This window comes from Danio aesculapii, chromosome 17 (genome assembly GCF_903798145.1).
Source record: "Danio aesculapii chromosome 17, fDanAes4.1, whole genome shotgun sequence".
Classification (NCBI taxonomy): domain Eukaryota; kingdom Metazoa; phylum Chordata; class Actinopteri; order Cypriniformes; family Danionidae; genus Danio; species Danio aesculapii.
Window position 1 is genome coordinate 48,907,446 of NC_079451.1, and position 13,733 is coordinate 48,921,178.

The 13,733-nt window shown below is 31.8% G+C and overlaps 2 protein-coding genes across 2 annotated transcripts in view; one reads left to right on the forward strand and one right to left on the reverse strand.

Moving 5' to 3' along the window:
• LOC130244123 (kelch-like protein 29) overlaps positions 1–13,733 on the reverse strand; it is a 747,683-nt gene that overhangs the window by 497,429 nt on the left and 236,521 nt on the right.
• gdf3 (growth differentiation factor 3) lies at positions 1,511–13,504 on the forward strand. The gene is made up of 4 exons (XM_056477096.1): positions 1,511–1,762; positions 1,874–1,944; positions 7,043–7,260; positions 12,530–13,504. Exons 2-4 carry the CDS (start codon positions 1,886–1,888, stop codon positions 13,336–13,338), a joined length of 1,086 nt encoding a protein of 361 aa, XP_056333071.1. The 5' UTR covers positions 1,511–1,762; positions 1,874–1,885; the 3' UTR covers positions 13,339–13,504.

Here is a 13,733-nt window from a genome sequence, read left to right on the forward strand (position 1 = left end):
CTGACCACATGTGCTTGGTTGTACACTATATCAATAAAGTGATTAGACTTTTAAAAGCACTGTTGTACTACATTAAGCCACTAAACATTGTTCTTATGACGTTTTTCAACAGGAGGAAAACGCGAATTACTTTCAAACACTTCAAATATAGTGTGTGTTAGTAAATGCAAGACTATTGATGAACTCCAGACATAACACTGTATGATAACGCTTCAGATGACTGTTCTAGAGCCTACAGCTAATCAATCTGTCAGCTTCTGGAGTGCTTTACGGGTCTAAAGAAAAATATTAATGATAAATGATCTTAAATAAAACAAATACATTTATAGAGATGGTATACAAGTATAGAACTTTACTCACATGGGAAACGGAGGCCACGTGAATGGTTTGTGAGCACAATTAAGTGCACACAGCATCCCATATCATCTGATAATTGTAAGAAATAAGTCCAAAAGGCAGCTGACTGTGTAAAGCCACATAAAACAACACAAAAAAACGATGAATATGCCGAGATCAGTGGCTAATCTGCCGGATTCAGCTGAGGTGAAGTGACGGTGACCAGCGAGACTTAGCTGTCACTGAAGTGGCCACGCCCTTAATTATGCAAACGTAAAATAACCTAATATAAAGGAAATGGATGAGTTATAAAAAAAATTCACTCCCTCACAGTTGTCATGGAGGGTAATAATAGCTATATGAACCAAAATCGTTCTTTGTATCAGGCTGTAAACACCTTTTTTTCTGCTGTAAAGTCGGCCATTCTAACAGTGGGCTAAATTGCAATTTGCTCTATTATGGAGCCAGGACTAGCGGAATTTTGATGAATTGCAGTTTCAGTTACTTCCGTATTGGCTTCCCGAGGGAGAGCGGGAGGTTGCCGCTTGAATAAAACGTGAAAGTACCTGGAGTTTGTGTCTGCCACGAACCTTATTTAAGCGATTTTACTTAAACCCCATTCAAAATTTACATTCCCCCATCCACTTTGGGACGAGGGAACCGGAACTGCTAAAATGCTAACTCGCTTCCGGGGTTTTGCATACAAATTGACGTCATAGTTCCTCCACTCTATTCTCCTAGTCCTCCTGATTAGCCAGTCCGGGTCTGACTAGACTTTGAAATTGTATTTAAGTACACTTCCGACTCTTGTTAAAAAAAAAATCATAAAATTATGTATTTTACATTATGAGCTAAAATAAATGTGAAATATGAAACAGGCAAACAAAACATACAGAGATGACCTTTTTTACAATAAAGAAAATATGAATTAACTTACATTTAACATAGTATAACAAGTAGGAAAAGAGAGTAAGGGTATAAATATTAAGTATTAATATTAATAATAAATAAAATATTAGACATTAAAACTGCTTTCTTAATATTAGATGTTGAAGCTACAGTTCCGATTCTTGTTGTAAAAATCATAAAAGCGCGTATTATCCATTATGAGCTGTAATAACTCCCCTTTGACCTCTGCAGGGGCGGATGATGACAGTCGTAATCTGAAGGGGAAGGTAAACACTGAAAGCCGATCCTTTCGCGGTTTAATTGTGTCAAAATCCCCGTCACACTGCATATATTTTCATCTCAAGTGAAAGACGAGGTGAAACCTGTGAAACTGAAGAGCCAGGAGGGAAAACCTCAGAGCACAACGTGTGTTTGTGATGAATGAAGACGAACACAATGTCATGTTATTCAGACGGCCATATTTCATCTCCTGACTAGACCACACACTGGATTGGGTTTCTTTCACAATGCAGACACTGTAAGCTCACACCGCTAGCCTAGCTCGCTCCGCATTAGCATTCTGCATCTCATGTGTGTTTAGCATAGCGGTGTTTTGAACAACTGCTGCATGTTTGTCTTTTCTTCACAGGTGTGGAGATAAATGCAGTATTCTTACGCCATTGACGTGCAGACTAGAGTAAGCAGCATCCTTATTTACAGGTAGTGTTTTATTGATTGAATTGAAGACTCGAATTGGTGTAAGAGTTTTAGGATAACTTTAAATGAAAGATTTTAATCCACTTTAAATCTATTGTGTGTAATATTTGTATGTGTACTGTATATACATGTGTGTGAACATTTACAAAACTTACATTGTATATAGTAAAAATAAATAAATGAACAAAAAACAACAAACAAATAAACAAAAAGTGAATAAATAAATACAAAATATTATAAATAAATGCTAAGAAGTAATAAAAAAATGATAAATACAAAAAGTTAAATATAAAATACAAAATAAAATAGAAAAACGAATAAAATAAATAACTAAATAAATAAATACAAATAAAATTATAAATGAAAAATATATATATAAATAAATAAATAAACATAAAAAAATTTATATTAAATAAATAAATACAAAAATAAATAAATAAACAAATAAATAAATAAATTAATTTAAAAAATTCAGTAAGTCACTTTTTTTTGTGTGGTCAGTAAGATCCTCACCTTGATCCTGGATGAACCCATAGACTGTAAAATATAGGATGAACCTCACGATGGGCCAGTTGCCATTTCTGTATGTAGTTTGAATGGTCTCCCCATGTTCGCGTGGGTCATATGGGCTATAGGTGAATTAGATAACCTAAATTGGCCGTAGCGTATGTCTGTGAATGTGTGTATGGGTGTTTCCCAGTACTGGGTTTCAGCTGGAAGGGCATCCGCTGCATAAAACATATGCTGGGTAAGTTGGAGGTTCATTCCGCTGTGGCAACCCCTGATGAATAAAGGGACTAAGCCGAAGGAAAATGAATGAATACATTGCATTTAATCAACTACATTTAAATTATTATTATTATTATTATGATAATTCATTATTTTCCTTTGGCTTAGTCCCCTATTTATCAGGGGTTGCCACAGTGGAATGGACCGCCTATGATAATATATATTTAATACAAATACAACATATTTTCTATAAATATAAAAATATTGTCAGTCATTTTTAAAATAATTTTTGAAAGGTTAATAATAATAAATTTATTATCTTTATTATTATTATTATTATTATTATAGAATTAATATATAGAATAATTATAGAAGTTAATTAGAAATTATATTATTATAGAAATAATATATATATATATATATATATATATATATATATATATATATATATATATATATATATATATATATATATATATATTTATTTGTTTATTTTAATTTTGTATTTTTTTAATGTATTTGGCATTAAATTTACTTTGATTATTATCATTATCTTCACTGATAATAAGCAATAAGTACAACAATAAGTATTTCAAATATAATATTTATGTATCCTTTTACATTGATTTATGTAAATATTTATAAAATTATTCAGTTTACAAAACTTTTCTTGTCACATATATATTTAGATTTTTTAAAATATATGAAGTTATTATTTGTATTTTATTGATAGTAATCATCATCTGTCTTTTTGTAATGAATACTGTACATTATTCAAATAAAAGGTAATTCCCATTTTAATGTTTTATTTAAATGAACAGATGAAATACATTTATTTTTGTTATTTGTCTTTTGGAAATAAATTTCAACGCTTCAAAAATTCCTTATTTATTTTATTTCAATTATTAATTACATTTTTCATTCATTTATTCATTCATTTGTTTATTTATTGTCAATTTAATAACTTTTTTCGTTTAATTATTCATTCATTCATTCCAATTGAATTCAAATTAAAATAGTTTTTGTCATAATACTGACATGCAGCGAAATGCTTAAACAACCACTCGTGACCTTGGAAAAATAACAACTTAACAAAATAATAACAGTAGAATCTAAATTATGGAGAAACAGAAGTTATGCACAGAAGTTCATTCATTCATCCATTCATTCATACATTCATTCATTTATTCTTTTATCCATACAAGCATTCATTTATTTATTCATTCATTCATTCATTCATGCATTCATACATGCATCCATTCATGAATGCATTCATTCATTCATACATGCGTTCATTAATTTATTCTTTTATTTGTGCATGCATTCATTCATACATGCATTCATTCATTCATGCATGCATGCATTCTTTCATTCACACACGCATCCATTCATGCATGCATGCATTCATTCATTCATACATGCATTCATTAATTTATTCTTTTATTTGTGCATTCATTCATTCATTCATTCATTCATACATGCTTTCATTCATTAATTCACTCACTCACTCACTCTCACAGTTTTATCTGTTGTCCTCTAGCAGGAATGCAGCAGGATGCAGTTATCAGTGAAGGCCTGATAGATTAGCTCAGAGTCTTGAAGATTGTGTCTGATGAAGAACAGGAGCAGAAGAAGCTCTTCAGTCTGATGAGTGTGAACAAACAAAAAAAGCTTTTTTTTGAGTTTTTGTCTTGTTTCCAGTCCAAATATCTACAAATTCTTAAACCTAGAAGCATTTTATAGACAAGCAAAAAAGTTTTCTCTTGTTTTCAGAAATAATGTCAACATGAAGCATATTTTTTTTTTAAACAAGCAAAATAATCTGGCAGTGGGGTAAGCAGAATTAAGTAAATTATTTATAATTAATTTCTAAGCTAAACTAGATTATTCTGCTTACCCCTTTGGCAGATTATTTGCTTGTAATAAGAAAAAGCTCAGTTATTTTTGACAATATTTCTGAAAACAAGACAAAAACTCAAATAAGAAACACATTTTTATTGCAGGGCAGAGCATAAATACAGCAACACAAAACATACACAGTGTTTGACGGACCTTCCTGTCTCTTTAGTTTGTTTATAATTGATACCAAGGATATCTTCATTTAAAACATTTCCCATAAATTTTCACGTTATTTCTGCAATGTGCTGTATTCTACAATACAATATTATATATATATATATATTATATACATACATACATACATACATACATACATACATACATACATATACACACTGTATTTTTGTACTGTTTTATTGTATATCTACAGCAATATGGTGATTTCTCATGACAAATGAACAATAAAGTATATTTTCTTGACAGGTAAATGCTATTGTTTTGTTTTTAGAAAAAATAAGTCAAAATTAAGGTTTCTATGTAGTATCTGATTGTACTTGTAAAATAATTTTATTTCAAAACCAAAACAAGATGAATTTACTTCCACTGGCAGATTATTTTACTTGAAAAATAAATTTTGACTAAATTTTGACTGAAATGAAAAAGCATTTTAAACAATTATAAAAAAAATTTTGGAGTGAAAATTCAGTAAATCTGAGAATTGTCAGTTGGTCTCTTATTTTTTTCTATTGCAGTATATAAATATATCACAATTAAATAATAAAACAATCTGATCCCTTCACAATTAAATACTTTATTTATTTATTTATTCATTCATTTATTTGTTTATTTTTGTTTGTTTATTTTTATTTGTTTATTTAACCCGTCATTCATTCAATATTTTATTTATTTTTATTTATTTATTCATTTTTATTTATTTATTTATCCATTAATTCATTCATTTATTTATTTATTTATTTATTTATTTATTTATTCATTCATTTATTTGTTTATTTTTGTTTGTTTATTTTTATTTGTTTATTTAACCCGTCATTCATTCAATATTTTATTTATTTTTATTTATTTATTCATTTTTATTTATTTATTTATCCATTAATTCATTCATTTATTTATTTATTTATTTATTTATTTATTTATTTATTCATTCATTTATTTGTTTATTTTTGTTTGTTTATTTTTATTTGTTTATTTAACCCGTCATTCATTCAATATTTTATTTATTTTTATTTATTTATTCATTTTTATTTATTTATTTATCCATTAATTCATTCATTTATTTATTTATTTATTTATTCATTCATTTATTTGTTTATTTTTGTTTGTTTATTTTTATTTGTTTATTTAACCCGTCATTCATTCAATATTTTATTTATTTTTATTTATTTATTCATTTTTATTTACTTATTTATCCATTAATTCATTCATTCATTCATTCATTTAATTATTTATTTATTTATTTATTTATTTATTTATTCATTTATTTATTTGTTTATTTTTGTTTGTTTATTTTTATTTGTTTATTTAACCAGTCATTCATTCAATATTTTATTTATTTTTATTTATTTATTCATTTTTATTTATTTATTTATCAATTAATTAATTAATTAATTCATTCATTCATTTCATTATTTATTTATTTATTCATTCATTTATTTGTTTATTTTTGTTTGTTTATTTTTATTTGTTTATTTAACCCGTCATTCATTCAATATTTTATTTGTTTTTATTTATTTATTCATTTTTATTTATTTATTTATCCATTAATTAATTTATTTATTTATTTATTTATTTATTTATTTATTATTTTATTTATTTATTTTTATTTATTATTTTATTTATTTATTTTTATTAATTATTATTTTATTTATTTATTTTTATTGATTTTGTTTAATTTATTCGTTTATTTTTATTTATTTATTTATCCATTTATTTATTTATTTCATATAAAAATTGTATTTCATTTTTAATGTATTTATTCATCTAAAAAAAAACCTTCTTGCAATAAATCAGATTTGTGTGTCTGCATGTCAATCTAATGGCTTTATAAACAAAATTGAGTAAAATTAAGAATTGTAGTGTTTTTTCCATTGCTATATATAAGTATTTTAAATAAAAAACAAACTGATCGCTCCCAATAAAATAAAATAAAATAAAATAAAAATTTAAATGAAATAAGCAAATAAAATAAAATCATTTTGGCGCGTTTCCCCACTCGTTTTAACTATTAAAATCCTTCATGCAATAAAGATCCCAAAACCTTCATGCAATAAATCAGATCAGTGTGTCTGCATGTCAATCTGATGCCTTTAAACATCAAAGAGCTGATTTGCATGTGAATGACACACCTCCTACTGCTGATCAATCAACTCCTTTATCTCCCCTAATCAGCTCGCAGGTGTGGATCTCTGACCATGTGAATCTGATCAGCAGGCATTTATAAGCCTGTGTGTGTGTTTTGCTCTTCTTGTTAACTTTTAATAATGTTCTTGGTTCTCCTCTTTCTTCTGACCTTCAGTCTCTGCTCTCCTGCAGAAGATGATGGTCGTGTGCAAGAAAAGCTGTTTTTGAGCTCTATGGGGCTCTGGAGTCGACCCAAACCCTCGCATCAGGCCGCAGTGCCATCTCGGATGTGGAAAATCTTCAAACAGGCCAGCAAACAGACCGTTAATGACCCATGTGTGGTGTCTGAATATGGGGTACGAGGAAACATTGTGAGGTTCATCCAGGATCAAGGTGAGGATCTTACTGACCACACAAAAAAAGTGACTTAATGAATTTTTAGGGGAAATTAATTTTTTTATTAATTAACTTATTTCTTTTTGTATTTATTTGTTTAATATAAATAAATTTTTGTATTTTAATTTATAATTTTTTTGTATTTATTAAGTTTATTTTATTTGTTTACTTTATTTTGTATTTTATTTTGTATTTATTATTTTTTATTATTTCGTAGCATTTATAATATCTTGTATTTATTCACTTGTTTTTTTGTTGTTCATTTATTTATTTTTGTTTTTAGAATTTTCTGTATTTTGTGCATTTACTTTATTTATTTTTGTATTTTTTTGTATGAATTTTTTGTATTTATAATTTAAGTGTGTATGCATGTAAGCATTTATATATATATATATGTAATCAAATTCATCAATTTTATTTGATACAAATTTATGTATCAAATTTTTTTTAATTTTATTTTGTATTTTCTTGTATTTAATTTTTTTTTTGTAATTTTATTTTGGTTAGTTTTGTATTTATTGTATTTCTGTATTTTATTTATAAATGTCTTGTATTTTATTTATTTATTAATTACTATTTATATAGTAGAAGTAACTAGTGGAATTTTATTTGTTGGGTGAAACAATCCTCTTTTGTTTTTTGCAACCTAAAGAAGTGAATGGTCAAGAGGAGATACTTCTGCCGTCCATTTTATTTAATGTCTCTACATCTGTGTCTATATAAACAAAACGACAAGTGCAAATCAATAGCCAGGGTTACCTGATGACGAACTCTCATGAAGTGAATTGCTTGGTCTGTGCAAAAAAATAAAACACCATTTACAACATTTATTAGCTTTACTCTACTGCCTGGACCACTGTGTAGCGCGTATGAGCTCCTGGCTGATTGGAGTATTAAAGCAAATTATATCGTGAATTGACATCTATAAATAAGTCATATGAATTGCCATTATATAAATCCGATTAAAAGCTAGATAAAATGTTTATTTATCATAACATTTAAGTATGATTTATGCACATTGGTGAATACTGGTTTTGTGCGGTATTGAAATCATACTCCATATGAGTGAAGCCTTTCAAACTAACAGAAAATAAACATTTCTAGCTATAATTCTGCACTCAGAATAACTTATTGGATGAACTAAATTTAATTGAGAGCAGGATTTAAATCCAATAAATTTGTTAGGACCAACTAAATAAAACATTTGCACAATTAAATGCAATTGAGTTGGTCCAACATGATTTGATCAAATAGGTTTAAATACAATTGTCGTTTAACTTAAACTCAAAGGTCTGATAATATCATTTATGTATATTATGTCGTACATTTCGAAGTTTCTTGGTTTCGTTTTACAATGTCCTCAATTAACTTAAAGAGCCATTTTAGGACGGTTATTGCTCACTGAGCAAAGCAACTAACTGCAGTTTTGCTAATTAAGTTGCCAACACCCAAAGCATGGGGGCTCTTGCAAGGTGGCAACCTCAACTTAAAGCATTACATGAAACTCTTCTAAAGCTTCAAGCTAAAGTGGAGATTAAAGTAACAAGTGTTTCTATTAACTTAAGATTACTTTTGTCAACAGTTCGCTCTTAATTCATCCTCATGCAAAGCATTTGTAACTTAATTAGTTTGTTCAGTCCACTTAAATCTGTAAAAATGTTAACTTAATGTAGTTCCTTCATGTTGTCCCAACACAAATTGATTCTGTGTAACCCAGCATTTTTTACAGTGTGTTCCCCTGCTCCATTAAAACCAACACGGGCTCATTCTGAAAACGCAGCCCTATATACATTTCTGGAGATTGTGAATTATGTAGCCAGCGGTGCGTATTGCTGCATTTAGTCTTTAAAATGAAATGTACGGGACGATATGGCGCAGTTCTTTTTTTCATGCTAACAGCTGACCACTTGCCTCCGTGTGGACGGCTTTTCTGCTGTTATCAGTTTGTCCAGTATCTCGTTGCGTACGTCGGCAGACTTGAGATGCAGAGAAGTGCTAGCTGCCATGAAGTTAGAGTCTGGCAAAGAATGGTTCCAAAAATCAGGTAAGACAAAAACAAAAGGCAAAAAAACAAACAAGTGAATGTAATGTGTATTTATAATGTAAATAACAGGGTGAGAATGTGGTGAAATCTCAATGTGGTAAATCAGGGGGCTTTTTTTTTTTTTCTAGGTTGCTTATAAAAACATTATCGGTTGGGTTTAGGGAAGTGGATGGGCGCTGGTTAATCAATGCTTTTTAAAACACTATCGTTTGGGTTTAGGTAGGGAGCAGGGTGGGTCAGTCGATTAGTCAGTTGACCGCGATCTCTGGTGGATTTTATGTGAGGAGTAGGCACAAATGGCACTCACGAGAGAAATCTGAGATCTCCGTGTACTCGGCGGCCTAATTCCTGGGACATATTTGCCGCTCTCCAGAAATGTACGTAGGACTACATATTCAGAATGAGTCTGGGTTTAATTCATTTCTTTTATGGCTTAACCCTTAGGGGTTGGAACAGAAGTGGGGGCTCGTCCGGGATACATACTGAAAAGTCTTGATGGACAGTACATTGCATGCACTGTAAAAATATATTTGTAAATTAGCAGTTTTTTGTAGTTTGTAAAAAATTTTTTGTCCTTTGTTTTTTTTGGCTATATAAGTGCTAAATTGTTTGGTGTTATATATTACGCTACAAAAACCTTGTAATAAACGGACAAGGCGTTTATACTTAATGCATTCGCCTTTGTGATTCTTTAAAACAACAGGGGGCAGTCAAAAAAAACCCCACTGTAAATCAGACGGACAAACGGGGAAGTAGAAAGGATCTGGAACTCCATCATGTTATTAATATCACTCAATATTTTTATATAATTAATTTATTAAAATAATAAAAATATTTTTTAATGATTTATAAGGATTATTACCATTCAAGATTTTTTTAAATCAATTTGATGCATAACTTTTGTTCATATCTCGGACAGTTCTACCTATTAAATTTGATTAAAATATTAATGACATCGAAATGTGTTGCTCTACAAATATATATTTATTATGGCAAGAATAAAAGCAAAAATTTCTAGACCACATTTCTAGAACTGCTCAATCTTGCAGATTCGCACTCTATAACATCAGAAATGTCCGACCCTTCCTAATTGAACATGCAGCTCAACTCATTGTTCAAGCTCTTGTTCTCTCCAAACTGGATTATTGCAACTCTCTGCTAGCCGGGCTTCCAGCTAATTCTATCAAACCTCTTCAGCTGACTTCAGAACGCAGCAGCACGAGTGGTCTTTGATGAACCCAAAAGAGCACGTCACTCCGCTACTCACCCGTTTGCACTGGCTGCCATTTGCTGCTCGCATCAAATTCAAAGCTCTGATGTTCGCTTACAAAGCGACCTCTGGCTTTGCTCCTTATCTGCTCTCACTTCTGCAGATGTATGTGCCCTCCAGAAACTTGCGTTCTGTGAATGAACGTCGCCTCGTGGTTCCATCCCTAGGAGGGAAGAAATCACTTTCCCGAACTCTCGCATTCAATCTGCCCAGTTGGTGGAATGAACTCCCTAACTACATCAGAACGGCAGAGTCACTTGCTGTCTTCAAGAAACCACTAAAAACTCAACTATTTAGTCTCCACTTTCCCTCCTAATCTTAACTGCCTCTCTGGCTTAACTGTACTCTCTCTCAAAAAAAAAAAAAAAAAAAAAAAACATTTGCTTTGCTTCTTAGACTTTACACACTTGTTCACTGCTGCTCTTATAGTTGTGTAAAATGCTTCCTTGTCCTCATTTGTAAGTCGCTTTGGATAAAAGCATTTGCTAAATGATTAAATGTAAAATACACTTACTAAAGAAATACAGATGTTTTTCTAGATTAATCCCGCTCCACAATTCACACATTACTCTCTGGCTAGTTTCTGTCCTCTACTCATAAGCTGAAAAGGCAATAATGGATCAACATTCCTGACCATTATCACCAATAAAGCCTAGAAAAACAGGGCATCAGTATATTGTAAACCGATAGGTTCATATATTCTTCCAGTTATCAAAGAAATAATTTCTCCCTTAATTATAGTTTTGTAACTATTAAATTATTTTAAATTGAAAACCGTAATATATACATCAGTGTAAAACGTATGAATGGAGGAAAAACATTCTCTCATTGTGTACCTGGGTCTCCTTTTGTCATGGCCTCTTTTGGCTTTAACAAGCTTAACCCTCAGGTTTTTCCAAACTTTATTACAAAAACTTTCCTCCTTTCCCACTGTTGCAATTTCTAGCCAAGAATTATTGGTCATCTGGTTATCTTACGGGTCATAAAGATGTCTGTACAGTCGTACTGTTTCAGACAAAATCTCTTCAAAGCGATTCATGCTCAACTCAAATCAGTAGCTGTGCCACACGAACTGTTCGCTCGCCTCGAGTCTCAAAAAAAAAAAAAAAAAAAAATCGTGCGCTCCACCTACCGAAATCATGTCGTGCGCACCCAAAGCGAAGCTCCGCAAACACTGTGATGCAGTCACATTCGCCGCGCGCACTCGAGTGAACTAGCGCAGTGTTTCCCAACCCTGTTCCTGGAGGCACACCAACAGTTCATGTTGTGGATGTCTCCCTCATCTGACCCATTAACTTCAGGTTTTGGAGTCTCTTCTAATGCAGTGTTTCCCAACCCTGTTCCTGAAGGCAAGCCAACAGTACACATTTTCATTCTCTCCCTAATCAAACACGCCTGAATCAACTCATCAGAACATTAGAAGAGACTCCAAAACCTGAAGGTAATGGGTCAGATGAGGGAGACATCCAAAACACGAACTGTTGGTGTGCCTCCAGGAACAGGGTTGGGAAACACTGAACTAGCAGACGCATTGAGTACAAACCGGGTTTCAAGCAAGTGTTAGTTGGAGGTGATTGGAGCTAAACTGTGCAGGGCTGTGGCCCTCCAGTAATAAGGTTTGAGACTGTTGCTCTAATGTGTCCATGGCATAACTTGTTGCATGAGCTTGCATTTCTGGTCTGTTGTATTCACATGCATACGAATGGAAGTCTATGGGGTCGAAGTTCATTGCGACAGCTTAACCAATATTACAGTGTGTTTGCTGCTGTAATATTTTGAAGGTGTATTATGTGACACCTGTACACACAAATATTGAACCATGTAGCCAAGTAAAAAGAAAGGTGAGTAAATTTAGCTTTACATTTATATGCAAACTATTGCTTTAAATGTTTAACACTTTCTACAAATAACCCCGTGGCATCATAAAACAATTTTTTTTTTCCCTTCAACAGGTAGTCTGATATCCGCGCCGGCCGTCCACTGCTTTAACTGTGTGCGAAAGCATCTGTTTTTCAACATGTCTGTGCTGGAGGAGGTTGAGCAACTCTCGTTGGCGCAGCTGGAAGTGAAGTTCAAACAGGATCTGCTTCTCCTGAGCCCGCATGTGTTCAGCGTGGACCTGTACCGAGTGTTAAAAACCACACTGAAGGGAGTAACACACGAATCCAGCCGGAAACTACTCCAATCTCAAACGCTCAGTCCCGGAGCTCACGTTTCAGTGCTGGTCAACCTGACAAATCTGGCCCAATCCTGGAGAAAACCGGAGAAAAACTTCGGCATGCAGTTAGAGTTGCAGATCATGCATTTAAACAACATGCTTCATGATCATGCGTATGTTCAAATCCCAGATATGCATGCGACTTTAGTAGCAGTTTCATTAAACCCGCTTCAATGCAGGTCCAGAAGGAAGAGAAGCGCTTCATATTACCTCCCCGTGACTCCCAGTAACGTGTGCAAACCCAGAAGACTCTATATTGATTTTAAAGACGTAGGCTGGCAGGATTGGATCATTGCACCTCAGGGATATTTAGCTAATTACTGTCATGGCGAGTGTCCTTTTCCTCTGAGCGAGAGTTTGAATGGGACTAACCATGCCATCCTGCAGACGCTGGTCCATTCGTTTGATCCTAAAGGAACACCTCAGCCCTGTTGCGTTCCCATCAAATTGTCCCCCATCTCCATGCTCTACTATGACAATAATGATAATGTGGTGCTCAGGCATTATGAAGATATGGTGGTGGATGAGTGTGGATGCAGATGAGCACGAGCTAATTTTTTTAAATGCACAATTTTTTTGTTTTATATAATTTTAAGCGTGGATTAAAATGCAAGATGATAGATAATTAGATAGATGCTGATTGTGCATGTAGATGCTGTTAAAGAAACTTTTTATAATACATTGTAATTTAATAATAATAAACTTTCACACTGGGATTCCCTTTTCCATATATATACATATACATACAATTGATGCATGTTTGAACGTTTTATGAAGACAAATGGTCACACTTTATTTTGATGGTCCGTTTGTTGAACTTAAGTTACATTGCGTATACATGCCAACTAATTCTCATTAGATTGTAAGTAGACTGTTAGGTTGGGGTTAGGGTTGGTCTAAGTTGACATGTACTTGGAAAGTTTCTTATAGTCAGTTAA

Excerpts from the sequence above, each read along its gene's own strand:
- gdf3 (XM_056477096.1), top strand. The coding sequence starts at position 1,886 with ATGCAGTATTCTTACGCCATTGACGTGCAGACTAGAGTAAGCAGCATC. Across the intron at positions 1,945-7,042 it reads AGCAGCATCCTTATTTACAG|TCTCTGCTCTCCTGCAGAAG; the intron begins GTAGTGTTTTAT and ends TCTGACCTTCAG. Across the intron at positions 7,261-12,529 it reads GAGGTTCATCCAGGATCAAG|GTAGTCTGATATCCGCGCCG; the intron begins GTGAGGATCTTA and ends TCCCTTCAACAG.